This window comes from Patella vulgata, chromosome 4, assembly GCF_932274485.2.
Source record: "Patella vulgata chromosome 4, xgPatVulg1.2, whole genome shotgun sequence".
NCBI classification, from domain to species: domain Eukaryota; kingdom Metazoa; phylum Mollusca; class Gastropoda; family Patellidae; genus Patella; species Patella vulgata.
The window spans coordinates 57,466,324-57,493,817 of NC_065882.2; the positions used below are offsets into that span (position 1 = coordinate 57,466,324).

Sequence of the window (27,494 nt, forward strand, 5' to 3'; positions counted from 1 at the left end):
CACATTCGCCTGCGAGTGTTGAACACACGGTGATTATGTGTGTTTTGTAGTATTTCGGACACCGGTACATCGATAGTTGGCTAGATGGGATTATCAATTACCGAAGTTTATCAAGAGAGTCGATATCCAGGCGCAACCAAGGCGCATTGGCGACACTACTGTTGCATGAGCTTACTGATCAGTCATTGCTTATAATAAGCTAGTTTAGCTGTCGGTACTAGAGATTATAGCACTCTCAGGTCCGTAGGCGCCCTTTCCATTGGACGCAATACGAAGCCAACGACCAACGTGGCCATATCAGTATGATCGGCCCATAAAATTTATCATAAAAGTCGATATGCAGGCACAACCAAGGCGCGTTGGCGACACTACTGTTGGGGAACTGAGCATGACTTTACTCTCATTGCTTATAATAAGTTAGTAATAGTAGTTTGGCTGTCGGTTCATATCAACCACTGATGACGTTGATGATCGAAATAATACAAAGAACACAGAAATAATTTTTTATTCTTTTTACAATTAATTTTTTTTATGCTAAAGTTTGTAGCATTCGGCAGCGAAATAGACGGCGCACTTAGCTTTCAGAATTTTCTTTTCGTTCACATTTCGATTATTTCTCCACACTCCAAGACTTGAAAGTATTTATGGCTCAAGAGTTCCTTTGTAAAGTATTTTTTGGCACAGTCCACTTAACACAGTCCGTCAAATCCTTCTCTGAACATACCAAAAACCTTCACGGTTCACTGTTAGAATTATCGGAAAAGATTGCCTTTTGATGCAAATTTTCTTCAGCCTTTGACTAGCAACTAGTAGATCCTCATCGGAATTTGCATTCACATCTATTCCATCGTCAATCTATTGGCTAAAAAGAATTGATTATTCGTCTGATAACGTATTACTATCCATTTTGTTTTTGCTTTCAATTCAATTGAACTTATATTTACTCCAAAATGGCGACAGTATAAACAATGCATTCACGTGATTAATTCGGTAATTTTCGTTATTTGGCGGAAACTATGGAGCAATTATCCAATCATTGTTGACTTTTGATGGAAGATTCCATTTAATTTAAGAGTGATTAAAAGTATGACGTATTATTTGTCGGGTATAAAACTTCTCTCCCTCGGATGTATATGATAGAGAACACTCGGGTAGATTAATATCCTATACTTATAGCACTCTCAGGCCCGTAGCTAGCGGTGTGTGTGGGTGTGTGTGTGTGTGTGGTGTGGGGGGGGGGGCTGGACAAAATCGCCGTGGACTATCAAGTGTAGGTACATCAGAGCCCCCAGAAGCCCCATCGGCGCCCCAGAAGTCCTTGCCCCCCCCCCAACAAACATGTTTTGGCTAGCTACCATTTCATATCTATGCGAGTTCATGTGATTAAATTCACAATTAGTACATTATTTGTCATATCTTTATTATGTTAATACACAATTTAACGTAGGTAATCTTTACATATTCTTCACAATTAAGGTTTTTGTAAATGAATTCAAATCAACATTTAACATTGTTTAGACAAATGAGTTTCTTGTGTATACAACGCGCTGTGTAACACTTTCAAATTGTTTTACTTGACTGATTTCTGATCAGGCCTTAGATACAGACACAATGTATTATAATATGTGTACATTTTTCTCTCTCATAGACCTTTTAGTAAAACAGTTTAAATTGTAACATGTATCGTGTATACAAAACGTGCTTTCATTGTGTACCTTTGATCTACTTGCTAGGTTTTAGAGACGTTTCTTAGGGACTGCACAGGTACTTATTCACATCTGTATTTATAAAAATTGATGTAACCTATTTTACTCAATAAATTTGAATAGAGAGTAAACTGCATCTCTTACAATTTTAAGAAAATCAAATAGTTCTATACAAAAATAACGAACTAGTGACGTGTATGTATACTCAGACTATATAGAAAGGGTCCTATATATGTAACACAAAGCCAGTATAATATTTTAGTCGTTTAATACCCGCGCATAACCGCGTATAGAAAAATGAATGCCAACAAGACAAACATGGAGACCAGATATAAGTAAACAATTGTAGAGAACTATGAAAATGAGTTTAAGAAAGGTGATTTTTTAATAAGCTCACCCTGTCCTGTGCACTACACCCGCTAAAGCTATAATGGAATATCCCATCAGTGTTGCTGAAATGGATATGAGCTATTGAGTTATTAGGAATGGTATTACAATATCATTGCTCGTTAGAAATACAAGTTGGTGGTTAAGGATCATGATTGCATTCTTTGTGTGAGATATAAACATTTAAAATATAGATATGACGTCACCCTTTGATGTTGGCGTACCATTATTTCAAATAATCGTACGGTCAACTTGCCGATCGTACATTTATACTAGTGAAATATTGGACTCGCGTGACGTATTTCATTGTAAAAGCACATGTGGAGTGTTTGTATTTTAAGTTGTTTAATGTTCTCGAGCTTAAGATATTGCGTAATATATTAAAACAACACTCGGGCCTCGTGGCCCTCGTGCCGTTTCAGTAAATTACTTAATGTCTCGCTCTCGACCATTAAACAATACGTATAAGCCGAGTGTCACCAGCAGCACAACTTCGATTAATCTCCAATGTGTATAAATAAAGGACAATATCGAGCATCAATTGGCCAGCGGGACAGAACTTTTATTTGGATATTTTTTCCTTATGTTACCTTTTTTATACATCTCTCCAAAATCACCATTGATTAATTCTAAGCACAATTATTAAACACCAAACGTTTTAGACTAGACACCTGTTTCGGTCATGATGGGTGGATAATTATACCCCTAACCGCCAAGCAGTATACCTCTTGTAAATTCATTACCTCATAAAGTCGAATACAGTTTATTGTCGGGTTTATTCCCGGGACAATGGCCTTTGTGACTACTCCACAAGTTTTAATACGCCAACATTTTCATGTGGATTTATATTGTCATCACCGTGGGTCTGTTCACATTTTGTATGTGGATACTCTGCAGGTCAAATTTTTATCCAACTTCGACAAAACTTTAAATATAGGTTTATCCCCCAAAGACATCGGTTCCTGTCGAAATTGGCAAGTATCGGACCGTAACTTTGTGGATTATGTCCCTTGATTGTACAAAACATGTCACAATTTTTATCAGATTTTGATGAAACTTAAATGTATGTTTATAACCCATAGATCTCGTTTCCTTTCGATATTGGCGCATATCAGTCCGTAACTTCCTAGATTGTGAGCACTAGTTGTGTTTAGCCTGTGAACCCTGGATGGTCATAATTTTCATCCAATTTTAAAAACCTTTCAAAGATATCACAGTGACATCCTAATTACGATTGAGTTGGAATTTCGTGAAAATCGGACCAAAACTGCCCCACCAAATGGCCGTTCACTGAACGCAAAAAGTGTAAAAGCATGTAATACAAGTCATAATTTTTATCTGATTGTGATGAAACCTAAAATATATGTTTATATCCCACAGATCTCGGCTCCTTTCGATATTTCCGTGTATATCGGACCGTTTATTCCTGGATTATGGCCCCTGATTGTACGAAAAATAGTGTTTTAAACTTGGTCTCTGTCCATCTTCAAAACGTGGGCGTATCATGCATGACAACCGCTTGATGCTATAATATTTGATCTGCGCATAATAAAATGATTGTAAGTCTTATTATGTGTTAATGGATTCTCTTTTCTATAAGATTGTTGGGTCCGTCTTCATTAGGCCAGGACTTAAAAACCCATTTCATTTCATTTCTTACACAACCTCATTGTTATGAATGGGTGTAACCTCTACATAAACCGGTTGCCGTGTTGAAGGCGTGATGAGGAGGTGTAAAAAGGGCCATCGTTATGGTAAATTTTGGTATACCCATTTTCACAATGTCAAAGTATATCACTAGACTCATCTGATGCTTGGCAGTCTTCTGGTAAGTAGGAGAGTGATATCGTGTAGAGCTAATGCTATAAGCACACAGCAAAATATTTAAAGTCCCGATGTGCCATTTTAAGTACTAGAAATCACTTACAAACTACATTATTGTGAATCTGTAACAGAAATACCAGTCTAATAATGGTGTATTCCGTTTAGCATTTAACAGAGATATGTGGAATTGAAATGCTCTTTATGCATTAAGCCCACGTAATCAATCTTATAGTCCATATTAGCATGGATTATCCGTGAGAAATTTGAAATATAAGCGACAAATGCCAGTGGCGTAGGATTGTGCATCAGTGCGGCGCCGTAGTGTCAAATCAGAATTATTTAAAAATGACATATATAAATTGGAATACAATTATATACTGTCCCAAATTACACAAGTTTAGAGAATTCCGGTTCAGTCTCAGCATTAACAGAGAATGAAAATTGTAAATACCGTGTGTAAAACACTAATATTTCAGTGTAGATTGCAGGTAAGTAATAAATTATGGTCAAATCATGATAAAGTCAAAATGCTCAATTTTAAATCGTTGAATTTATGATGTGGGGAAAATTAGATGTTTCACTAATTGTAAATCACATCATAATATGTTTTAGATATTACATTTACTGATGTAGATATATAGTTACTATATAATACAACTCTGCTTCTTTTATCCAAAATCCTCCTGCTAAACAAAGTATATGTACACCAAAGATGTCATAGCGGGAATTTAAAATTCCTTACACACAATATATTCATGCATGATCCCTTTTAATTGAAATAGAAAACAGTTCACTCTCACTCTCACTCACAGGTGTATAGATGGTGTATATAGATAGTGTTTTGGCCTCTCTTCTGTTCCCATGACTCCCGGATCACTTTTCACTGTTCGGAACCCCGGATAGGAGGTCGGTATCCCAGAATTCCAGATTCATCTAATTTTTCTCGCTTACAGGTTCGTTAATTCTGATAGGGGTGTAACACTTTGGATTTTTCATCATCGTCCTATCCAACCTGAATTAGAGTTTTCGGGTATTTTGAAAACTTTTAGGGCCGGCGGAAGCAATTCTTGAACGGGCGAGGGGGGGGGGGGCTACCACCCTAGGGCTTTAGGCGAGGCCCCAGCAGCCCTTGGGGGTCTAGATCGTCAGAGACGCTTTCTGTGTGATTTCTGGCTAATAAAATTACTCAGCAATGAAGTGTAATTTTATTTCTTTTTTAAATACCTTACCATGCAAACACTGTCAATTGTGTTTTCCTGCGATGTTGAATTTGACAAATATATGCATAATGATACCAAGGTTGTGGACACTCTACAGATCACAATTTTTATACGGTTTTGATGAAACTGACAATGTATGGTTATAACCGAAAGATCTCGGTTTCTTTCCATATTGGCGCATATAGACCGTCACTTCATATATATATATACATATGTATAAAAATTCTCATATTAAAAAGATGTTTCCTGGTATAAGACGGTTATATAAGTCCATAAAAATATACAACTTGAATAGACAAAATTACAGATGCTAAATACTTTAACCTAATTGTAAAATACAATAATAACAAATATATGTTACTGAGTTTCCTCCGTTCTTTATACAATATACATGAAGTTATGTCCAATTGTATTCAAAAATATAATGCTGCGAAGCTTAATGCTATGAAGTATATTGCTACGAAACTACCGAGTGTTATATCGACTAGGTGTCGTTCTACGTATGTTATGATGTAACAGTAATTAGAATATAACATACATTCTATAAATTAGCATATAAACTAGATGACCTAATGTATTCTGCAACAAATCTATGTAAGTTGAGATAGTCATCCTGAAATGCAACAAGGAAAATTATAATATTATAAAACGTTATACAATAAGAGCTTTAAAATCCCTAATTATCGAATTATAATTAGCTATAAATCATCAGCCATTCATATCTATGGCAAGTACCCACAAAGAGCTGCCAATGTAACTATTTCAACTTTGTTTTGGATGGCATAAATGTTTATTTTTGTTTTAATCTTAAAATTGTAGAAAGTTAGGATGCATTTTTTTTTATTAATCAGAAAACCATGTTTGTTGGCTGGGTATCGGTAGAGGAGGGTTGTTAAAGGACTATCATGCGACATCTATATATTTTAAAACTGAGTTATAGCGACTCCCAAAAACAATGGGATTTGGAGTCTAAGAAATGTAACAATCAGAAGCCAGCTACATACAATCGCATGAATGTATTTGCTAACACAGAGTTGTTTTTATATATTTGTAATGCCTCACCTCCGATTTTCTCACAAATTCAATTCGTTGATGCATTTTCCTAACATTTTCAAATATCTCAACTTCATTGTCCAGTTTTATTCTCTGTATGATATTTCTTATTACACAGAATAATGGACCATCAGAAGGTTCACTGAAAAACAAACGACAACCACAAGATCTTTATGCTACTAATAAAGGCATGTAAAACCATTTTCGATTATTATTAACATTTTTAAACCGATCATGATTGCGCGTAAATGACAATTTTCTGGTAAAAGGCAAGAATGGAGGTTTGGCTTCTCGCTAATAATGAGAATCTGGACATTGGATGACAATATGGTAACAAGTGACAACGACCGCCCTTGTAGAGTAGTCTCAATACTGGATACATGCGCCCAGCTGTCACAAAAAAGACCAAGTTTGAAAGCCAACTTTGTTCCTCGCACAGAAAGCGCGGATTGTTTCATCTTCAATAGAAGGCTTGATCTCGCTTCATTTCCGTATATCTTATCAGGCCCTTCATATTTCGGCACTAATTTCGATTGGCTACTAATCCAGCTGGGGAGTCTATCAGATTCCTCGATCATCACGTTTCCAGCTAAAATGTCAACCTGTGATAATCGAGTTACAAAGTTCAAGGTTCATTCAAAGTCAAAGTTTCCGTGGAGGTCGCCATGTTTAATTTTAGTGTGTTTGTGTCACAACCTCTGATTGGGCAGTCTGCGTTAAAGCGAGATAGCGTAGCTATAAGTTCGGGAATTGCAGACCAGTCTAGCAAAGTCTAGATGTTGTAAAACTCGCGGTCGTTGCCCCAGGAACATGGGGTTGTTTGTGATATGATCACAAATCCCCAGGCGTTGGAAACAGCAGTATTTTCAAGATAGTTAATTATGAATTCTTATTAATATTCAGTCAACTGCCTACTAACCTTGTTTTAAGCATAATATTATCCGCCTGGTACAGAATATTCCACTACGTTTAACACAGTTTCAAGAATTATTTTAACATGTATATTATGCTGGAATGTGTTGCTTCTCATCTTTTCAAAAGATTTTAACATTATGCATAGTAGTATATGGCATGTAGCGTGAATTGACTAAGTATAAAATATTATAATGTATTTCACTTACTTAGAGAAGATAGCAATCGGATGGTTATCGTCACTATGGTGAATATCTATCTGTTCAATCAACTCTTTCATATGATTTACCAGTGGTAAAAACGGTTTTGACTCACCAATATTCATTATTATTACTTGAACAGTTTTTGTTTCAGCTCCCTTTAATTAAAAAAACCCACAATAAAATGTAGATTGAAAGAGCCCAAATGGCTATTACGCTTATGAGGTTCCTCCCAATCTCCAACCCTCACACTAGAGGAAGATGAAAGTATGTCTTAAACACAATTGAGCAAAGCCAAGATTGATGACGGATGCTGAAGACTACAGTGTATAAGAAAGGCTTATAACAGTGTCAAAACAATATACAACTTAGCAAGAGCCCCCCCCCCCCCTGGATCTTGAGTCCCAGGGCTTCGGCCTGCCAAGGGTAAATCCGGCACTGCTTTCATAGCAGATAGTATCACATCTATGGTTCATCTAATGTCAGCTAAGGGATTATAACAGGGGGCGTAACTTCACCCGTCTGAACAGAATAGGTTAAGATTTGATCTAGTCTGTTACCTTAGACGAGTCGAGCCGTAATTAACTTGTTTTCAAGCCGATTTCTATATCTTAATTAGCTTGGTTTGTAGACGCTTCTGTCATCGACCTATAGCGTAAACAGAATGCCATCTAGATTCCATTCTGAGCTGTCGAACCTAGAATATATTGAACGATGTTTCCAAATCTTGTTTACATAGTTCATATTCGAACAACTTCTTGCATCAAGTAATAGTAAACCGCTAACCTCGCTTACTAGGGGCATAAAACTTATAAGAAAAAGTGTGTCATACCAATTTATTCTCAGATGAGGGACACATCTTTCTGTTGAGCCACATATATAGACATATTATTTAGAGTTCCTATAGACGATAACAAATACGTAATATCAAAGCTGTTATAAACTGTGCATTTATGATAAGTTTTACCGTTTCAAGACATTTTATAAACAACATGGTTTTCCTGAGTTTTGTATTAATAGAACACAAAGTTAAGTCAAAGATATGAGAGTAAGAGAGCTGTAACACGAGATTACTATCAATCTGATTTAGTGCCTATTTACAGAATACTGTATAAAAACGGGTCAGTGTTACACGTCCGTGACTCCATTGCCAATGGACGCAGTATTGTAAATTGGATAAATGAATGTCCTACTTTTCTATACCTACTTTTCCGAAGACTGATGAATCGGATAAAGCTTGACGTGGCATTTCGTCGATGCTAACTAACTACTGCATTTATTATTTAGTATACTTACTTCTTGGGAAGTTGAAACACTTATCATGTTTTCCTCCTCTGATACATCGACATCAGTTTTACTTTCAAGTTTTAATGATCCAAATGTTTCTTCTGTACCAACTTCTGGACATATAGCCACTTCATTCTGAAACAGTTCATTCAAAAGTTTTGGAACCCAGCACTGTCTATGCAATAGTAACCAATATGTATATCTAACAAAATGAAAACTATTTGAAGAAAGGATAATCGGCCCACAAGCGTATACAAGACTAAATGAAGTATAAATCAGGAACCAAACTGATATTTATATGGACTCTAATTTCACTTTTCGCCAATTCAACTATGAATGACGACTGTTAAAACAACAACAATAGGTATTTACCAACAGCTATGACTAAGTGTATATTTCTTTTCTATGAATTAAAGACGAGCATAAATTCTAAATGTTTAACACCTTTATACTTAACTTAACTATATTACCTATATAACCATTTCTTATATTTCAAACTTCAACTATGATAAGATACGTTTTATTTTAGTTAAATACATTTAACGTCTAAATAAATCTGAACATTTTGTAAAGCATTATCTTTCACATTTATGGTATTCATACTGTGGTTATAAATAAACTGTTTGTTTGTTTGTTTGTTTAGATGGTTTATTGAAACTTAATTGTATGAAGACTATTCGGCTGAAATTGTCCAAAATTTGACGGGAAATGACTTAATATTAATACTACCGTGTATATTAAAATAAGATAATAAATCAAAGGCTGATTACCTTTCTATTCAATAAAGCCACAACGACAGAACACTGTTTATTTTGTATCAGCTGCCATATTGATTCTGTATTATGTCCATTTAGAGCAGCCACAATATAACCATTCAGATTTGTTCTAGACTGAAAATAAATGATGCAAATTTGTAGTAAATATCTTTTAACTATTTATTTATTTCTATTGTACAGGAAACTTATGGGTCGGGTGGGTCTTACGCGTGCGCCCAACCAAGATAATTATTAAATAACAAAATACCACACTATAATCATTTGTTTACTAGTTGAAGGAATGTCTGGTAGTTGAGCTAAACACTGCTTTATAAAAATGTTATCTTGGTTTTATAAAATGAAAGTTACACCAATCAAAACATTTTCCAGTAATAATATGAAATACATAGAAAATGAAAACCGTTTGATCTTACCGGGAATGAAACTGGTAATGATTCATCAATGCTATCCGGGGTATCAGTGTTTCCTGAAGGTAGAAACCAAGGATAGTGAACAAATCAACGGCTAATTACAAATGATATGGGGTTTAAGGTCGTATGTTTTTGCTCCATCCGGGCTGAAGAAGACGGGCATACCGGATGCTACTATCTACTCTTCTTTCGAAACCCAACTGTTAAGGGTTCTTTAAAGTATACATCTAGGTATACACGGGATCTCGGTGTTTCGTCCCATATAAATCTACCCTGCACAACTGACATTGGAAAATCAAGCTGGAAACGGCTAGTTACAAGGCGTAGTGGAGGCACATACAGTCAACCATGTTGTGTGTTTTCCTATTTATGGATATAAGAATATTGATAAAGCTATGGCCTACTCTTATATCGAATTCCAACCACCCACTGAGCCACCGTGGCTCCTTATTTATGGTCTATATTTATGGAAAAAACAATATTGATTATGGACACAGCACTATTGCTTATGTATGGGTATTGAAAAATTGGTGCCATTATAATCATAATTATTGTGAGGTTTTTAAATGTATCTGACTCTGCATTGTCTGCCTTCGTAACATCATGATAAAAAAGTCGTGCGGAGAGCGAATGAAATTTCTAAAATACTTTTTGAACAATAATAATCAACCACCACTTACTTGACTCGGGTTTAATTTGTCTCAAGTATCCATATTGTGTTTTGAGGGATAATGTCCCAACCTGCATCGGTTCTTGTTTTGAATCAAATTTTGATTCAAACACAGTCTGGTCTGAACTATTGTCGCCATATTTAAATCCCTCGGTTAATGCCTCATAAACAAACTGAAACTGACCCTAGAAGTATTCGAGAATAATTCAAAATTAAATGTCACCAATCAAAAAACAAAATTGAAAAAAAAATGAGAAAAAAATATATCTTAGACCCACTGTACATTATTAAATCTACCATGTCTATTAAAAAAACTAAAATTGCACTTACATCAGTTTGTATCATACCCTTCCTCTGATTTCTCATTGTTTTAGTAAATTCAATAACATCAAAGTGTCCTGTCTGTTCTCCTATCTTTAATCCACAATCTATAGCTATATATGTTCCTGTTCTACCAACACCAGCACTGTAATATAATAATATAATATACGGATATATACGTGTTCCTGTTCTACTAAAACTGTAATATAATCTATAACTATATACGTGCATGATCCTTATAATGATATAATTTATAGCGATAAACTTATATGTTCATGTTCTACCAGCACTGTAATATAACAATATAATAATATAATTTATAACTGTATGTAGAAGATAATTATATACGTACCTACAATGAACAATCTCTGGTTTATTTGAGTTTGGTTTATGTTTATTAACCATGTAGAGAAAATCTAACAAATCACTGACATTAGGAACATCATGATCAGGCCAGCTTGTATAATGGAAGTGGTGAAACTCCCGTGTTTCAGTACCCTAGTAATCAAAAACAGAACGCAAAGTGTTTTCTTCATTATGTTCGTCCAAGAAAACAAAGGTTGCGACAGTTTGGGTTTACAATAATTGTCGGTAATTTTACTCTTTTCGATATCAATTGGCTCATCGGTGAGATTGTATTTTTGGTGGTAAATTAACGTTTACGAATACTCTGCACTTATTCATCTACATGTATTATAGTAAGTCATTTATTACTAATATCCTAACATGGAATTCTGAAATCACATATGACATATCTTTACCTGTAACTGGTATGATTGCATAGAAACGTAGTATTTATTCAAGAAAGAATAATAAACCAGCATTTCAATATTACCTTACTCATAGTTATACAGCGTACAGTGAAGTCAGCACGCACTCTTTCCTCATTTAATGTCAGATTTATTTCTCCAAATTTCTGAGATCCTTGTTCTGGCCAGTACTGTTCACATTTGATCTGAAATGAACAATATATATAAACAAGATATGGAAAATATGAAAAAATATGGAATAATACCTCGCATCTTAATTCAGACATATATAAACCTTGTAGGGATTATGGAAAACTCACTTATTTTCAACCATTACACTATTTTCTTCAATCTCATCCAGTGCATAATTTGCATATTCTTAAACGGTATATGCAAGCTTAATCCGGCGTTCTGTTTTGCCCATATTAACTGTTGTATAAGTTAGAATCTACCAGTTATTGGCGATCTATACCAAATCTTCAAGTTTTATAATAATCCCCTGTACTTTATTACCAATGATGCTTTACTAGCAAATGCTTACTTTTCCATGTTCTTGTACAGTAGTCAACATAATAACTTTATCACATTTCTGTTCCCATATCATTCTTACAAAATCGTTTTTTGTAACTTTGGTAGCACCTGAAACGACGATGGCTTCAATAAATTTGTTTAGACGGTTATACAACAATGACTTCAAATGACGAAATTAAGCATTAACATACATCATAGTGTTGTATTCATTTAATAAATAAACATGAAAATATGATAATGCCATCCTTACCCTGTGCTGCTATATAGGCCTTCGGTTTCTTAAACCCCTGCAATAAAACCCATACGTTGAATTATTACTGTACGTGGCTTATAATCCTTGGGTGGCATTTAGTAGTGATTGAAAAGACGGAAATACCATTTATATGGAATATCATGTGCTTTGAAACGATAACAAAACACTTGCCGAAACGTGACACCATATAATAAACCAATGATATTATTCCATATAATGGTCTTTATGATTGGGTGATTGAATTATTATTTTTTTTTTTTAAAGAAAGCCAAAATTATTGAATTTATTGACTCTAACTAATATTACTTAAATAATGCTTAATAATTATTTGTGTGAATTTTATACTTACATCAATGTAATTGGCATTAATATAATCAGAATGTGGATCTGTTTTCGATTTCTGGAGGACAACTCGACTGTAATCATCTGTTACAATATTCGGAAAGAAGATGATAAAATATTAACACTTTAAAGTATAAATCCACTGTACAGATTGACTTTATACATGTAAGTTTAAAAAAACAATTATTACTAGGAATAATATTATTAAATTTACTCATTTTGCGTTAATGAAATCTTAATAAGTCTGTTTAAAACTCACAAGGATAATATCCACGAAATCTGTTCTTAGATCTGTTTTCAGGTTTCTGTGATATATCAAAGCTAGCAGTAAAATCATTCGGCAAAGACTGAAATAAATATGTGTGTTGACTTACTCTTCATAATCATTACAGATGCCATCGAAAAATACGAAACATTTTAGCATATTATTAGGAATTATAAAGTGACGAAATGATGTTTTTTTTTACTATAATAGGTCAATGCAATCCAGAATAATTGGTCATCTTAATTAGCTTTTTCAAAATCATATTGTAATGTTGAATGTGGATATAATTTATAAATTCTAACGACTTAACCCCCGGAACTTGCTGTATACAAACGTTATCTTGAAGATTTGTGGAGGTTTGTAAGATTTGCAAATGACCATAATACAGTATGATTTAAATCAAGCTTTTAAGAGTTAATATCAAAAATCGCGTACGAAATAACAGTATAAAACAATTTCAGACTTTCTAAAATATATTTCATTCTATATCTATCAACAGGACCCTCAATCCGCAATTAACAAAAACAACTATCACGTAAAGAATATAATATACAAAAGTCGACTTACCAAAAAAATAAGTTTAAAGTCGTTGCCATCTTTTGTTTTAATGAAGAATGATTCAAATTGATCTAATTTTAGATCGGTATTAATATTGAGCAGATTATAATAATTAGAGTCTTCTGATTCTATTGGTGGATCTGACGACCTTTCAGTTTGAACTTCTGTTGGAATATATGTGTCCATTGACGCTAGAGATTTGTCATCTTCGTCTATTGATACTGTTTCATAATGGTTGACACTAGTAGCAGCTTCAGTCTCTTTATCAAAGTTAGTTATTTTATTTGCTGACAAATCTGGTTCCTCATATTTTATGGTAGCATATACATGTATGTCATGGTGTTCTGTATAGAATAAATAAACATAATTATTTTTTTTTCAAATACCAAAGAATATTTTATTATCTATCGATCAATTATCTGTGTACGTTATTTTTCATAAATTTTGTTCGAAGTTATATATATATTATATTCTATTGCAAATTAAAAAGTCCCTTTTTAATAACACATACTTCATATTATCCTAAAGAATTAATATAACATGCAGCGAACGCTAAGGTAAGAAAATCAACCTTCATAATCCTTTTCACGAGGACGTTTTCTTGGCTGAACAATAGCTAATCTTGGATTTTTAGCCGCTACATTGACACCATCAACGTCCTTGGCTTGACTACTGGTACGTCTACCTCTTCGTCTACAATGAATATAAAAACTTTCAGTATTATATAATCTGCAATAAATATAGTGACACTCTCATTACATGGTTACAAGCACAGGCACATGAAGGGATTAAAATAAAACTTTTTACTACTATTTGACTAGTATTACTAATAACACAAGGTCAATCACCCACCATATTGTTTTGAATCGTTGAAGATAATTTGTCTGCTATCATCTCACAATACTCACCAGTTCTAACACTTTCCGTCATTTTATTGCCGACGAGACTTTATTTGATCATTATACACCTTCCAATGTAAACAAATTGGTCATTTTACAGCGTTACTAATTACAAATCAAACTAACAATAATATTTTCGTTTCCATACGCCCTTATTTAATGTCGACGTTTTGTCGTCCCCCAATCCATCTGTTGTTTCACCAGATCCACTTTTTGAATATTCTTGCTTGTGAACACAATACATTTCAGATTCGCCGGTCTATTGGTATGTGACTTTATATCTACGTCCGATGTCCGATGTGTTCGAATTTCATATACCAAGAAATACGTCAAAAATAGCTTCATGTTTCATTTGATTTGAATGAACCTTGATTGTTTTGCGATCTCAGTCACAAAGTTATTAACCTTGACATCGTGAAAACAATTATGCCAGAATTAGCTTTTGAACCTTCATGTTACTCCGTGTAAAATAGTTGCTTACACTATATAAGGCTAACATCAGAAACTAGCCAGGAGTAACCGCTACCATTTCCATAACCTGTACGTGGGGCTATATTTTACCCTTTGAAAATCAATACATACCGTACTAGTAGAGTTGCAACAACAACAATAACGATTATGAGTACAACAACACCTGCAACAGCTGGAGCTATAATTTCCACAGGAAGTGACATTTTGCCATTGTTTCTTCTAACTATAGAGCAAAAATAAAACCACCATTACAATTCAGATATCCTGCTTACAAATTGGTATAAGCTTGAGTCTATTCGAAATGTCAAGAACTAATTAAACAAGATGACTAGTCATCACCATCCCGCGCCATTGCACTTATTTGTAAGGCATAAGGAAAAACAACTTCTTGGAATATCAATGGGACTAGATTCATACTCTTCATCACAGTAGCTCGGCAAGGCAGGGTCGCTACTTCCTGTAAGGTTTGCACAACAGTTAATTATATACTAAAAACTAAGTCAAATATATAGTTAAAATTCAAAAATCATTTAACAGAGAAATTGTTTGCATGGAAACACAAAAATGATTAAATCCGAGAAATTCCTAATTAGCAAAAGGTACAACTACTATCACAGTATCGTGAAGATATCTTGAATGGTTTATGAGATAAGCTCCGGAAACAAAATTGTACACGAAAAACTAAGTCAAATTTGTTTCCATGGAAACACAAAACGTATGAATCCCAGAAATTCCTAAATAGTACAACTACTATAATAGGTTGATGTGTGCACAAAGTTTCAAAAAGATATCTTGAACGGTTTATGAGATATGCTCCGGAAACGAAATCGGGACGGACGGACGGACGGGCGAACTTACAGACGCATTGACGGGCGGACGGGACCCATTTTAATATCCCTCCCTAACTTCGTTCGGCGCGGGATAACAAGCATGTTAAATAAAGCTGGAGGCTACTGGTGGGCATAGAAGATTAAGGTTTGATTAAGACAATCACTAATTAGGTGTTCTGGAAATGTGTTATAACGTTTAAGAATTAGGACTGGAAATGTGTTAAGTGTAATGGGCAGTGTTTTATTGACAATTATTTAAATTTTGCCCTCGAGATGGAATGACAATTTTGAAAATTTTGCATGAATAATGATGTCATAATTTATTATTTCTTGTATTCATAGCATGTTGCATAAATGTTGCCAGTGGCATGTAATATTGCTAAAACGTTATCGAGATCTCTCATAATTCTAGATCATGTCAACTCATCGTTGGCATGTCCTGTGTGATGGGCGGAATACAGCACTGTTGGGGGGGGGGGGGTACCGATATTGATATAATGGTAATAATGACCACACAGTGTGTTCGGGCAGATATCCTCATCTATTAGTCTTTGCATGTTGAAACATTGACATGGAGGGCGGTTTGGTAGATATTCCTAATCCGTAAAGTCATGTGATTATCGAGTAGCACATTGAACTAAATGATGTGGGCCCACTATCAACAGGATCAATAGTGTTACGCATAAGTTATCCATATTAATATACCTCAGTCTTATATCTATTTTGATTTGTATTTTCGACGGCTATCTATCTTTCCTAGTCAGAAAAAAGTACGAGTAGTATACTGAATTATTGAAATTACACAATCGCTTATCATATTATCTTATTAAGCAGAAAAATAAAACAGAACAACAAAGCAAACACAAAGGTCGTGAAACCAAATATTGAAACGTACCATTTATGTATCGGCAAATTAAATGGGCTTACCTAAACCTATACAATCAATCCCATCATAACCTTCTTCACAGCCTTTATCACACTCGCCATTAATATGATCACATGATGACGACGTAACATTCAGACATTTTCGTTCTGAACATTTATACATACATCCCTCCCCATAGAAACCAATTTCACAATCTGCAAAATTAATATTCTTTTCTGACGTTGCCGCACTGAAAAACATCTGCTTTCCAAACGAAATAGAAATTGTATTATGGTATCTGTTAATATAATGGGTAAAGAAGGGGCATGCAGGTTATTGAAAACGATTAGCAAAAATCTGGTGACTGGATGTTTTATATTGCTGCTGAAAATACAGATTTTAAGCTTTATTGGTTTGTGCCTTGAGATATTATCCGACAAAGTGCCCGTGTGTTATTTTTATTTTTTCAGAAAATATTAAATTCTTTACGACTTAATCCACGTAGAAATTGTTTTGAATATTTCCAGCAGGAAAACAAAATGATTTATTACCTAGAGTACAATCGTGTGATCTCCACCCAGCCTTACAACCACCAACACAAGTTCCGTTCACATGATCACAAGTTGAATCACCTGCTTTGCAGCCTCTGTCCGAACACAGTTGTCGACATCTTTCACCATAATTTCCTTGTGAACACACTAAAACAGATGGACAGACTAATCAGATACTAAGAGATATAACCTTCAAAACAAAGAACGAGATGGAGCTGTCTAAGCAAGTTATAAATCTATATAGTTTGATTTCTTCAAATATATCCACAATTTAGTCATTTTAAAAACTCAAAATATCTTACACCAAATAATTTCGTAGAAAATTGTCTTGTTAATGAATACATCGGATATAAAAAAAATATCTTTACTTTTTGCACAATCTTGACTCTCCCATCCATCTTGACAACCATATAAACATGTTCCAGTCACATGATCACAATCTGATTTTCCATTACATTTTCTGTCATCACAATTATATTTACAGCGATCACCATAGCTGTTCATATCAGAACAACCTTTCAGTATAGAAATTTACAAGGATACAATATGTATTTCCGAAAGTATTTATTATAAATTATCACCCTATGCCATAAAAACAATGCCCAAGTCGGAACATGTACATAGTACATTACAGGAATGAATCACTTAAATAATTAAAAGGCATCCATCAAACATCCTGGAAAGTTTGAACTATTGTATAGTGTAAGTTAGTACTACTTTCAGCTATAGAATAATTAAAAAGGCATATTCAAAAGTATGACATCAGGTATAGAATAATTAAAAATATATTGTATCACGTAGTACTGCTTTCAGCTATAAAATAATAAGACACATTGGAAAGTTTGAACTGGACACAGTGTCAGGTACCGGTAGTATTACTCACGGCTATAGAACAATACAGAAGACACCGGGCTGCGCATCAACTCTGAATGGGGAAACTTGCCGGTTATGTCCCAGTCAGACTGGGGTGGCGTCTGTTATTAATAACAAAGCTGAAGGTGAAAATAACACTCACACATCGTACTTTTAAGTCTATGGGGTGTAGTAGCGGCACGGACGTATCCCCAGCACATATTCTAGTAGACTGTGATCGCTTCACAGTCGAAATTAAGGAAACCGCCTACGGATAAACTGAGTTCCATTCCCACGGCTTTCAGTGTTCCGAATCTACTCTATTCTAGGGTAAGCAGACACGAGATTATGAGATTCGTATTCAAGACATTGTAGTTTGAACCCCGGGTGGGGGGGGGGGGGTGTTCAAGAAGAGTGTTCTACTGTGACGACTTGAGGTTTACCCCAAGACTCAACGGATGGGATCCATAAGTGATCATCCAGAGGGCTTCAGCTAGTAGGACATACCTACGTGAAGGAATGTCGGGTGTCCTGGTGGGGCCTTGTTGTATCTGATAAGGTCAATAGCACGACTACGCCTGGCCCGATGAATGTTTGCTTTCATCATTTTAAACCTAGCCCAAGGCAAGATCATAGCATTAATGGCAACGTGAGCCAGACTGTGCATGCTCGCCTTTTATTTGCAATACCCAGAGAAATTCCTTTGGGTGAAATTTTACCTTGGACGCTACCAGACAAAAGGCATTGTGTCTTTATTAAGGAAACGAGATCGAACAGGCCTTCTAATCAATCTCATGTCTCCCTCCCAAGCTAGACTAGCCTATTATGTGGCTTTTTTGACAATTTTCTTAGGAAACACTTGTCTTGCGATATTACCCAAGGTAGAAACAGGCGTAAAACCACACGAACGAATGCATAGAAGACATATTGAAAAGTATTTTAACTGTATATAAGGTCAGATAGTATTACTTTCAACTTCAAAACTATAAGTATCAATTTATTTGACATTTAGTTTAATGGGTATCTTTTTTTTATAGTATCTATCCTGTAGAAAAATATTCTGCTGTTATTAGTCTGGATGGGTTGAGAACATCTGAGAACAACTAAATCATTGGCTGGATTATCCTTCTTTTACATTATCATGAACAAAATCTAAGAGAGGTAGCTAACCAGAAAACAGGATGTCGACGCCCATGAAATTAATTTAAGAATTGCAATTTCAGAAAATCTATTTGCTTTACCAGTTCAATATCCAACACTCTTATATTAAAATTTATCTCTTCATGGACCATACCGATGTTTTTTTATTTATTAATCCTAATTCGTTGTCACGATTCATATTTGTTTATAATAATGCGCAATTCCAGTTCCGCATGGGCAATGAAACTTTTTAGCTAATGTTGTTAACGGACCCAGACCTTCCGTACGTTGAAGACTAGGGGGTTCTGGGTGACAGAGACTAGTTTAATAACAGGATGTTAAACAATTTTCCGTTCTATAATGTGCATGCCTTTTTCTTACTTTGATTACAGCTGTTACCATGCCATCCTGGTAAGCACCCATCTTTACAATATCCGGTAATGTCATCACATCGTGTGTACTGAGAACAATGGCAGACATTCGCACAGTGTGGACCGTATGTACCAACTGAACAGACTGAAACCAATATTTATACCACCATAAATATTGTAAAAGAGAATTATTTGGATAATTTAGCGTTTATCTAGATTAATCATTTTTAGATAACTAGAAGAAATTCGTTAAATATATTGTTATAAGTATGCTTACAAAATATAATTACAGAGATATTGGTTGTTATTTTAAAATTGAATTATTATAACCGTCTCCCGAAGATTATTCAGTACCAATATTTCAGCCTTGGAAACCATAATTCTGAGCGATTTACTAATAGATAATAAAACATACTTTATTGCAATTGACTAAGATATATTTACCATATATTTCCACTTCACTTAAGTTTAATATTCCATTAGGATTACGATCTGTAGGATACTCTGGGTTGTTAGCACTTCTTATAACAACATAATAACCAGTACTGTTACATCGTATCTTATATACAAGTGTTAAAGGTTCATTGGTATGATGATAACATAAAGATGATACCAGATCTTCATCAAGAATTTGTATATAAAACCCTCTTAATCTTTGTAAAACTGAAGTAACAAAACAAAACATATAGTACTAGTTATATTAACATAACGTCCAGTAGTGTTACATCGTATATTATATACAAGTGTTAAAGGTACTGTTACATCGTATCTTATATTCAACTGTTAAAGGTTCATTGGTATGATGATAATATAAAGTTGATACCAGATCTTCCTCAATAATATATACATAAAATCCTTGTAATCTGAAAAGGTCTGAAGTAGCAAAAAAAGAATATTATAAGTTAAGCCCTGCTTATGCCGGCCTTGCGATCCGATGCGATTGTTTGCACCTCGAAATGCTGACGGCTTATATCGCCTGAGCACGTTTAGTTGCAATTACACGCAACTGCTTGTAACTACGAAATGCACCGAATGCCTAAACATTCCCGCTGAACTAGTTGCAACCGATCGCATGAAAGAGGAACGTGTGCTAATAACTGCTAACTGCAGGTGGCAGTTTTCACAGTCGCATTGGATCGCAAGACCGCGTACATAGCCTTGGTATTTTTTTTATGTTTCTTGCTGTTGCAGCAATATTTTGACCACAGCCCATTGATATTGGTTTCAAACTCGTAAACAAGTATTATGAGAATATGAGATAGGTCAAAAAGAAATATGATAATACATTGAGTAATCAAAAAGATTCAACTTTTAACAGAGTACAGAGATTGGCAAATACTGCGACTGCCTCTTTTGTTTATCAAATAATACTATTTCCCCTTGTTTTGAAACTGATATTATATGCGCGTTGAATAAACAAAGTGGGAATTTACTAGAAATGATGTCAGAGCTAGCTGTCCAAATTAGGAAATAATTTCAGCTAATTCGCAAGAAAATGTGCATGCCCATCTCTGTATTTAGTACTATGGTTGACCAGTTTCTCTCCCTCTCCATATTATATACCATGCATATTTCTTGCATAGAGTTAATCAATTAAGTAATTGGTATTTAGTGACGTATTCCCGGTTGAGAACCTATTAGCCTTTCAAAAGAGAGTTGCACGTTTATAAATCCCACGACCATTCGATCTTCCTAGATGGACAGTATGTAGCGGTTTCAGAAGTTACCCTTCTGGTGAGAACGGGTTAAAAGAGTCCGAACGGCATTTTATTTTTGAGTTCATAAGACTTATGTTTGCGATTATGTATTTTTTATAAACTACGCAATTAAAGAGTGTACTCCTGAGTTTTGTATTTGAAATCAACGTAAAGTCATGCTGAAGCCCAAACCTTGAGAACAGTAGCATTATACTACGAAAGCCCAGAAGGCTCATTCCAAATTCCAAATTCCAAATTTCAGATTCCATATTCCTAATTACAAATTCCTAATTACAAATTCCTAATTACAAATTCCAAATTTGCTGTAGCAAAAAAAAAAAAATATGCCAGTCCTAGGATACCGATTAGCAGAGTAGCTCACTGCAGGGGAACTTTGCCCCAAACTGTTCTCATCTGCCGAAGCAAACCCGAACTGGAATATTGTTATACTCTAACTGATTAGTCAAAAGCAAAAACCTGATCCGACTGGTCGAGTCAGATTTGGAATTTGGAATTTGGAATTTCGCATTTGGAATTTGGAATCTGGAATTTGGAATCTGGAATCTGGGATTTGGAATTTGGAATCTAGTAATTTGGAACGGGTATTTATCCGGCCCAGAGAGGTAAACTAGAAGTAATTAGTTGTGTAAAATTACAATTTATATAAATTCTAATTTGTTTAATTGAGGGGGGCTGCCAATTTGCTATTTTATCGGCAAGACATGAATTTGGAATTTGGGATTTGGAATTTCGCATTTAGAATTTGGAATTTTGCATTTGGAATTTGGAATTTCGCATTTGGAATTTGGAAGTTCGCATTCGGAATTTGGAATTTGGAATGAGCCTTCTGGGCTTTCCTAGTATACACGTTAGTCATACCTAGACAATTCGTGGCCATGACAAAAAATGCGTAGCAGAGATAGTGTTACACGTTAGATGTGGTAAGCAAATGACCACGTTTAATTATAAAACACCACAAACTTAATCATTTTAACTGTCTGGTATATTAAACAAAGTCTTCTTGATACTAGCGGTTCAGTCACATGGATATGCATGCTTAAATTAATGCTATTTCGGCTACAATATGATAATGTTCATCATACTCGCGTGTAGGACTAACAAGAAAACCCCATAAAACACAATCAAATGTGTGCTTTTCTTTGTGTAATTAGCTGTTTATTAAATTATATTCATCATGTCTGACATTATTCAGCCGCATAAACGAACACCAAGGCAGCAACACAATACTTTACGAACTGAAACAGCACCATCGTATCGTAGTGAATTTCAGCCACTATACCCGGTAACCATAGTCGGCATGATAAATTGTGGTAAAACATCGTTTAATTGCAAAGGGCATAATATTAGCTGGCGCGTCGATAGAACGACGCCTCCATTTGTCTCGCCAACAAATTAGATAACGTTCGGGCAGGATGTCTTGCCCCGGGCGCTGAAATAATTTTGATTTTCTGCAAACCATTACGGACGTTTTGGATGCGAACGCCGTGTGATTAATTGTGTTGCAGATGTGGTGTTTACTACCTAAATATATACTTACTACCTCTCAAATGGTACCAAAAGCTCATGTTTGTCAGCTGACATTATTGGTATCGCCCTACTGCTTCCTTGCTGTTCACAAAGAGTTGGGTCAATTTTTGCAATAGGGGGTTCAAATGCCTCACTATTTATTGTAGGTCTACTAAACCATGGCCTGATTCTATGTATCTACACATCTGTATGACTTACACACTTTCTTGTGCAGTCTGTTGTACTTTTGACATATAAATAGACATCGGAATTGATGAACTAGCCGGATTTTGATTTCATTTAACAAAATGCATACTACACCCAGGTCTGTGATGCAACGTCATATGTATTTAATTTTATTATTTTATATATAATTATAAAAAAATATATACTTACGCCTAGGTCTGTGATATAACGAGATATCTATGATAGCATAAATTTTATTTTATATATAATAATAACAAATGTTTACTTACATCCAGGTCTGTTATATAACGTGATGTCTGTGATGGGATAATTTTGTAGTAAATTTACAAACCACCAGCCTTGTTTAGATGAGTTCATATCAATAAACGTATTTATATTCCCATCAACACCTCGTGAAGATGGCCAGTCTGATCTAAAATAAGAACTCTGTTTAGATGGTTTATGGAGAGCTACATTTTCTGAAAGTATATGCAAATAACTACCATTAATAATTTAAATACAAAATAGAACCCCAATCCCCTCTGAAATTATAAGCATATGGTTTCTTTTGGAATAAGCACAATATAGAGAAATAAAATAACAAAAACAAAGCCGGGCCCAACGCACTCTCTTAAACACTGACGGCAACACAACAATTTCAAGATGATGTTCATTACAACTATTCTTTTCTAATGATCTCTAAAACCAAAAGTTGTCAAACAGTTAGCGTGTAACTTGTCACTAAAAGGTAAACATATATTAGGTATTTAATGAGACGCAGTGGAAATGCATCACTTTTATAAATGAGGGATTGTATTATCGCGTTTGAGGGGTAAACTTTAAAGCTGCAGTTCTGAAAGCATAACTCTGTGGAAGACGTACGGACATGCAAATGACGACACCTGAACAGTGCATCAATTCAAAGGGTCATGCGTATACTGCAGTCAAACAGTCCCGGCAAAGAAGTCATGCAGTGGCCTCTGTCCTCCATTAGACGGCGTTATATGACGTATTTGACTGATAGAGGTTGTTGTTTTTTTTCTGTTTTCGGTAATTGCCCCGCCTACAATCATGCCAACAATCGTGCCACTTCACTTGCATAATGTCTCGCCAGTACCCCCAGTCTATAGTGCGTTTTCTTTCATTTCCTCGATATGTTATTTATTAGACTCTATTAGAGTACCAACCAAACTCCTGTTATTGCACTCTATATGGCAAATACAAACCTTTTTGACAAGTGGGACCAGACCATCCTTGTTTACATACTCCAGTACTACATATACCAGAATCTTGACAACTTTCTTCATTATTACAGTTACATGTTAAACTGTTGTTATAACCAAACTGTCTACCTACAAATATAATAACAGTTGCAGGTTAAACTGTTGGTATAACCAAAATTACATTATAATCAAACTGATCACCTACAAAATTTATAAATATAATTATATCATTTTCAAACATCCGACTTGCAAAATGCATACGTTAATTCAAACTTCGACCTGTAATTCCCGTCTGTGCTCCTTAGTAGCAAAATATGTCACAATACGCCAGAAGAAGATTTAGAAAGTTTTGAAGGTACTATTTTGCCTGTGTCATTCATTGTAAACCAAACTGCCACAGAGGCGCGATATAACTTCTTTATGAGAATAAATCAGTCATTATACGAAGCTACGTCTTAATGTATAGGCAGACTCCTCTTTTCCCATACAGTGTACTCTGTCCAATCCGACATCATACGGGGTCGTTACAATGTGTCGGAATACTCAGTTTTCTCAAATCCAGAAGTATTATTGTAACTTCGAAAACCGGAAGTATTATTGTAAGGTAGCTTCGAATCCCCAGAAGGTTATTCCCTTTAAAAATGATAAACTTTTCTGTACATTCAAAATTTTATTACATTAATTTTTATACGCCCACATTTTCATGTGGACGTATATTGTCGTCGCCCCTGTCCGTCAGTCCGTCTGGACGTCCGTCCGTCCGTCGACAATTTGTTTGTGGATACTCTACAGGTCACAATTTTTATACGATGTTGACGAAACTTGAAATATAGATCTATCTCCCAAAGATCTCGGTTTCTTTCGATATTGGCATGTATCGGACCATAACTTCATGGATTATGGACCCTGATTGTACGAAAAATTACGTTGTTAGCTTGTGGACACAATTTTGATCGGATTTTGATGAAACTTGAAATTCATGTTTATAACCCAAAGATCTTGGTTCCTTTCGATATTCGCGCACATCGAATAGTAACTTCCTGAATTGTACGAAAAATCGCGTTTTTAGCTTGTGGTCCTTCTAGGGGTCACAATTATTATCCGATTTTGTTGAAACTTGAATTGTCAGTTTATAACCCAATGATCTCGGTTCCTTCGATATTCGCGCATATCGGACCATAACATCCTGAATTATGGCCCCTGATTGTACGAAAAATCTCGTGTTTAGCTTGTGGACCCTATAGAGGTCATAATTTTTATCCGATTTAAAAAACCGTTTGAGTATATCACCGTTACACCCTAAGGGTGGTTGGATTCGAATTTCGTAAAATTCGGACCAAATCTGACAGACGAATTGGCCGCCCCTCGTACTCAAATAGCGTAAACATATGGTATATCAAGGTTTTAGACCCTTTAGAGGTCACAATTTTGATCCGATTTTGATGAAACTTGAAATGCAATTTTATAACCCAAAGATCTTGGTTCCTTTCGATATTCGCGCATATCGGATCGTAACTTCCTGAATTATGGCCCCTGATTGTACTAAAACTCGCGTTTTCAGCTTGGGGTCCATTTACAAAAACGTTCGAATGTATCACCGTTACACCGTTATGTTTGTGGAGTTCGAATTTTGTGAAAATCGGGCCAAAACTGCCGGATAGTACGCAAATAGTGTATAGCATTTAGTATATCAATGTTGTGGACCCTCTAGAGCTCACAATTTTGATCCGATTTTGAAATACATATTTATAATGTTTATAACCCAAAGATCTTGGTTCTTTTTAATATTCCCGTGTATCGGATTGTAACTTCCTGAATTATGGCCCTTGATTGTACAAAAAATCACGTTTTTAGCTTGTAGTCCCTGTAGAGGTCACAATTTTTATCCGATTTAAAAAAAAACATGTGAATATATAACAATTACACACTAAGATCTTGGTTCCTTTTGATAATCGCACATATCCTAACGTAACTTCCTGAATTATGGCACCTGATTGTTCGAAAAATCGCATTTTTAGCTCGCGGATTCTCTAGAAGTCACAATTTTTTTTCCCGATTTTAAAAAACATTTAAATACATCACCATTCCACCATAATGAAGGTTGAATTCGAATTTCGGGAAAATCGAAATAAAACTGTCCGACAAAATGGCCGCAAATTGTACGCAAATTGTGTAAAAGTATGCAATACGAAGGTTGTGGACCCTCTAGAGGTCATAATTTTTATCCGATTTTGATAAAACTTAAAACATATCTTTATATCCCAAAGATCTCAGTCCCTTTTGATATTTGCGCATTTTAGACCATAACTTTCTTGATTATTGCCCCTGATTGTACAAAAAATCCCGTTTGTTCTTAGCTTGTTCTCTATCCATCTCTTGCAAAATGTGTGCGTACCATGCTTGGTACCTTAAGTTTTTGTGAAACAGGGCCTTGAACCTGCATATATATATATATATATAAACACCTGTCCGGTCTTCATTATAAAATAATTGTAATTTGTTGTTAATAAATATGCATTTAGTACGATTTGGATTTCTCCTATTTAAGCTACCTTCTGGCTAATTCCTAATCTTGTCTCTTGAAGGGGAGCCTTTGCATTTTGCTTGCTTTACCCGACGAGAGTTACCTCCCTTCGCCAACTTCCTTTGCAATTAACGATTTATGGGATTGGTCGAAAAAAAGGGCGGATAACTTGAAAACGTGCCCCTCCCTTCCCCACATATATTAATCCAGGGGTTAGTGGAGTAGAACGGAATGAGACCACTGGGGATACCAAGGATGCATTCTACATGTATTTGGCTAGATCGATTCCTGTCTAGGACCATGCTTCTTTTGTCCGTATTCCAATTAAACGGGATATATCGCATATTCTCCAAATTGTTTATAATCCGTTTTTACAGGTACATGCACACAAATTTTATTTTGTGAAACATGATAATTCTTTAAAAATTAAAATTATATAGAACGTTGTATTACAGTATCATCCACGTCAGATTCTTATCTAAGAACTTTCTAGCCAGAGTATGTTAATAAACTGGCCTGTCTACGTGTGGACGAATGGTACACCATACAAATGAATAGTACACCATACCTCATATTTTGAATAGGTCCCTGTGTAGTAGCTCTTTATGTTTTGATTTAGCAACTCGCCTTAATGTTAGACGACTGTTCACAGATTGCCCAGATCTTTCTGTCAGTTTAGTGATAAATGGCAGGCAAAATCTGAACGTGTCAGCGTGTTCAGTTAGAAACATATCTGTTGTTAATCCCCGATATTAGCTATACAGTCTATAATTTTATATGCATAAAATAACTTACAATATATTGATGAAGTGAGGATTAGCCATATTCCAAGAAGACCTATTATCGTCGCCATCTTAACGTAAATAAGATTTTGTGTTCAACAAGGAAGTAAAT

General features: G+C 35.1%; 1 protein-coding gene across 2 annotated transcripts; it reads right to left on the reverse strand.

The window, feature by feature from the left end:
• Positions 1-4,582: 4,582 nt before the first annotated feature.
• LOC126817957 (receptor-type tyrosine-protein phosphatase T) lies at positions 4,583-27,494 on the reverse strand. Of its 2 annotated transcripts, XM_056100593.1 has the most exons (25): positions 27,396-27,494; positions 24,080-24,205; positions 23,144-23,332; positions 19,888-20,106; positions 19,454-19,588; positions 17,449-17,595; positions 17,081-17,227; positions 16,592-16,744; positions 14,946-15,057; positions 14,036-14,157; positions 13,474-13,808; positions 12,901-12,988; positions 12,649-12,725; positions 12,297-12,333; positions 12,057-12,154; positions 11,602-11,721; positions 11,119-11,264; positions 10,776-10,911; positions 10,456-10,630; positions 9,779-9,831; positions 9,360-9,479; positions 8,599-8,724; positions 7,312-7,460; positions 6,200-6,332; positions 4,583-5,750 (listed from the first exon to the last, which is right to left on the reverse strand). In XM_056100593.1, the coding sequence occupies exons 1-25, from the start codon at positions 27,451-27,453 to the stop codon at positions 5,679-5,681; spliced, it is 3,273 nt and encodes a 1,090-aa protein (XP_055956568.1). In that variant the 5' UTR covers positions 27,454-27,494; the 3' UTR covers positions 4,583-5,678. The 2 variants fall into 2 exon arrangements, with proteins under 2 accessions (XP_055956568.1, XP_055956570.1); XM_056100595.1 differs by lacking the exons at positions 4,583-5,750; positions 6,200-6,332 and adding an exon at positions 7,863-7,999 and having other exon boundaries at positions 7,329-7,460.

What these genes read in the sequence shown, in the direction of transcription:
- LOC126817957 (XM_056100593.1), bottom strand. Translation starts at nt 27,453, where the DNA reads ATGGCGACGATAATAGGTCTTCTTGGAATATGGCTAATCCTCACTTCA. An exon ending in CCTCACTTCATCAATATATT is followed by an intron (nt 24,206 to 27,395) that starts GTAAGTTATTTT and finishes TTATATTTGTAG; the next exon opens with GTAGACAGTTTGGTTATAAC. An exon ending in ATTTCGTGGATATTATCCTT is followed by an intron (nt 12,726 to 12,900) that starts GTGAGTTTTAAA and finishes ATATTGTAACAG; the next exon opens with ATGATTACAGTCGAGTTGTC.